The 2,631-nt window shown below is 43.4% G+C and overlaps 1 protein-coding gene across 8 annotated transcripts in view; it reads left to right on the forward strand.

The window, feature by feature from the left end:
- phf21ab (PHD finger protein 21Ab) overlaps positions 1-2,631 on the forward strand; it is a 57,774-nt gene continuing 55,143 nt past the window's right edge. For 3 of the 8 annotated variants that reach the window (XM_046038197.1, XM_046038198.1, XM_046038199.1), the window contains exon 1: positions 1-144. In XM_046038197.1, coding sequence (XP_045894153.1) covers positions 69-144 — 76 coding nt within the window. In that variant the 5' untranslated portion in view covers positions 1-68. Of the gene's footprint in view, positions 149-2,631 lie in introns of all 8 variants that reach the window. The other 5 variants (XM_046038200.1, XM_046038204.1, XM_046038205.1 and 2 more) reach the window with 5 other exon arrangements.

A 2,631-nucleotide genomic window follows, 5' to 3' on the forward strand; every position in this document is an offset into this window, starting at 1 on the left:
TCCTCTTCCTCCTCCTCCTCCTCCACAAAGTGCAACAGTGCGGCAGCTCCTGCAGCGAGCAGCCGAACATGGGGCCTGAGCAGCGGCAGGCGGAGGGCAGACGGCCCGGCTCTGGATCCATGAAGGAGAACCGGAGAACAAACAGTCGGTAACACAACAAACTGCTCCGCTGCTGAGTTGCCTGGAGTGTGTGTGTGTGTGTGTGTGTGTGTGTGTGTGTGTGTGTGTGTGTGTGTGTGTGTGTGTGTGCGCAGACTTTCTCTCCATAGAGTTTCACTGAGTTTACATCCGGGTTTTTTCCCTAGGCAATGGGAGTCGCAGCACCTCCGTTCCTTAGGCAAAGTGAAATAAATTCGCCGCACCGACACAAAAAGCAGTCCGCTCCCCGAACACATTTTCTCCGCTCCTCGCGCCGCTGATCGGGTCGATTTAACGAACTTTAACAACAACACGCGCAAACATCGATCGCCCGGTCGCCGGTAAACGAGCATCGGTTGGACGTGTAAGTAGTTTTTGTCCCCCTTCCTCCAGCTCCGAGGCGCAGGGATCTGTGCTGTGCTGAGGCTGAGCTGAATGAGATTGAAGAAGAGTTCTTCTTGTTTTGTAGCTTCAGTTTCTCTGTTTTTACACAAATTTTGCTAAAACTAAATATAAAATAGTGCAACAAAACAAAGCTCCGCGGGGAGGAGTGAGCAGGACTGTTTGTGTGCTGTTATTCCATCGCGGATCGGCTTCTTGGAGATATATATTTAATTAATCTAGAGGAGGACTGCTGCTGAGTAAGTGCACATTGGGCTTTTTTAATTTCATAACTTTAATTTTCTCTGTTGTCAAACTTCACCTGTGTGCAGCTGTCGGCGTGTATCCGTGTGTTTGCGGGTGTTCTGCGGGCAGGTGTGCGGGCTGGCCGGCGGTGTTTAGCGGTGTGTTGCTCTTGTGTTTCTGTGTGTTTAGCTGGTGTGTTTCTTATTCTAGGAGTTGATATTCTGGAGGACAAGGGGCCGAGATAACTTAGACCCACCAACGCCTGCTCGGTGTCAGGATTTTCTAAAAGATGGCGTCTTTTTTTTTGGAGGGGCTACTCCTGTGTGAATTTCTTTATTCCCACTCTTGCTTTTCTCGCACACCGCCGGCGCGACGACCTTATTATTTATCTTTGATGTAAGTTATCAGCGTGGCTTCGCGTTAGCCAGCGCAGCTAACAGGATGGTTAGCATTAGCGGCTACAGCTAACGTTATCCACTTGTTCTCGGTAACATTTCACAGCCTCACACGGAGCAATGTCGGATGTGTGAGGGTCTGTGTGGATGGTTTTTTATTTATTTATTTATTTACCAACACTGAAAAACACTTGATACTCCCCCACAAACCTGCTAGTTTACCGTGTTTGAGAGGACGTAGCGAAGCAGCTCCGATGAATTTATAAGGGGGGATTGAACATCCAGACGGCCATAGTGGGTTAATAAGAAGGTTATAAAACATTTATTTCAACGCCGAAACAAAAAAAAAACACACTTTTTTAGCGTTTTAACTCCCGCAGCTGAAGCACTTAGCGGCTTTCATCTTGAAAACCCTCCATTTTAGCTTCATTTCTTCCTTTTTATTCGGGGCCTCTGCAGCGGCATGTGATGCTGATGGAAGTTTATCCAGACAACTTCGTGTCCCACCCAGGGAGCAATTACTCCAATTAACCGGGAGCCTTTACATACTGTGGGGCCACTGATGTACAGGAACACTGCGAGGGACTCCAGTTAGTTTTTAAAGCAGTATATTTGTTTTTAAGATTCACCACATCAGCTGTAAAACACCAGTAGCACCTGGAGTTTGTCATAGAGGCCAGGCTCAGGATATACAACCTGTGTTATGATGTTTACTCATGAATGCAGTGTTATTTGGCTTGTTTTTCTTTCTCTTGGTCAGGCAGTGCTGGAAAGTACTTTTACACAAGTCCTGTACTCAAGCATAATTGTGAGGTAGCCTACTTGAGTATTTTCGTTTGCTGCTACTTCATATTTCTGCTCCACGACATTCAACTGACTATTATTATATTTATTTTTAGATTTTACATTAAAACACATAAAACAGGACAACTTACTTAAGATCAAACCAGTGGTTTCCAACCATTTTGTCTTCCGATTATATATTTATTCATTAAAGATCTTACATGGTTTCATTTCAATAACTGTTCAAAGAATCCAATATTTTATTAAAATACATACATTTGAGAAAATTTCAACAACTAAAAACTAATTTGTGCATCAGAACTTCTGTTGTTTCTTCTTCTTTAGCTAGTTAACTGGATATAAAGTAGTTAAAACTAGTTATTTGTAGTATTTGTTGCTGCCCTTACTAACTAGGTATTGTCAGTTGTAGATCTCCTGTTGTATTGACTATGTTGTTCCTCAAATGTAGGTCGCTTTGGATAAAAGTGGCTGTCAAATGAGTAAATGTAATGTACATAAGACATTTAAAAATAGTTGTCTGTATATAAAATTAAAACCAGTTGTCTGTATATAAAACAGTTAAAACTAGCTAATTAGCTAACTTCTTCCTTTTTATTCGGGGCCTCTGCAGCGGCATGTGATGCTGATGGAAGTTTATCCAGACAACTTTGTGTCCCACCCAGGGAGC

This window comes from Micropterus dolomieu, linkage group LG22 (assembly GCF_021292245.1).
Source record: "Micropterus dolomieu isolate WLL.071019.BEF.003 ecotype Adirondacks linkage group LG22, ASM2129224v1, whole genome shotgun sequence".
NCBI classification, from domain to species: domain Eukaryota; kingdom Metazoa; phylum Chordata; class Actinopteri; order Centrarchiformes; family Centrarchidae; genus Micropterus; species Micropterus dolomieu.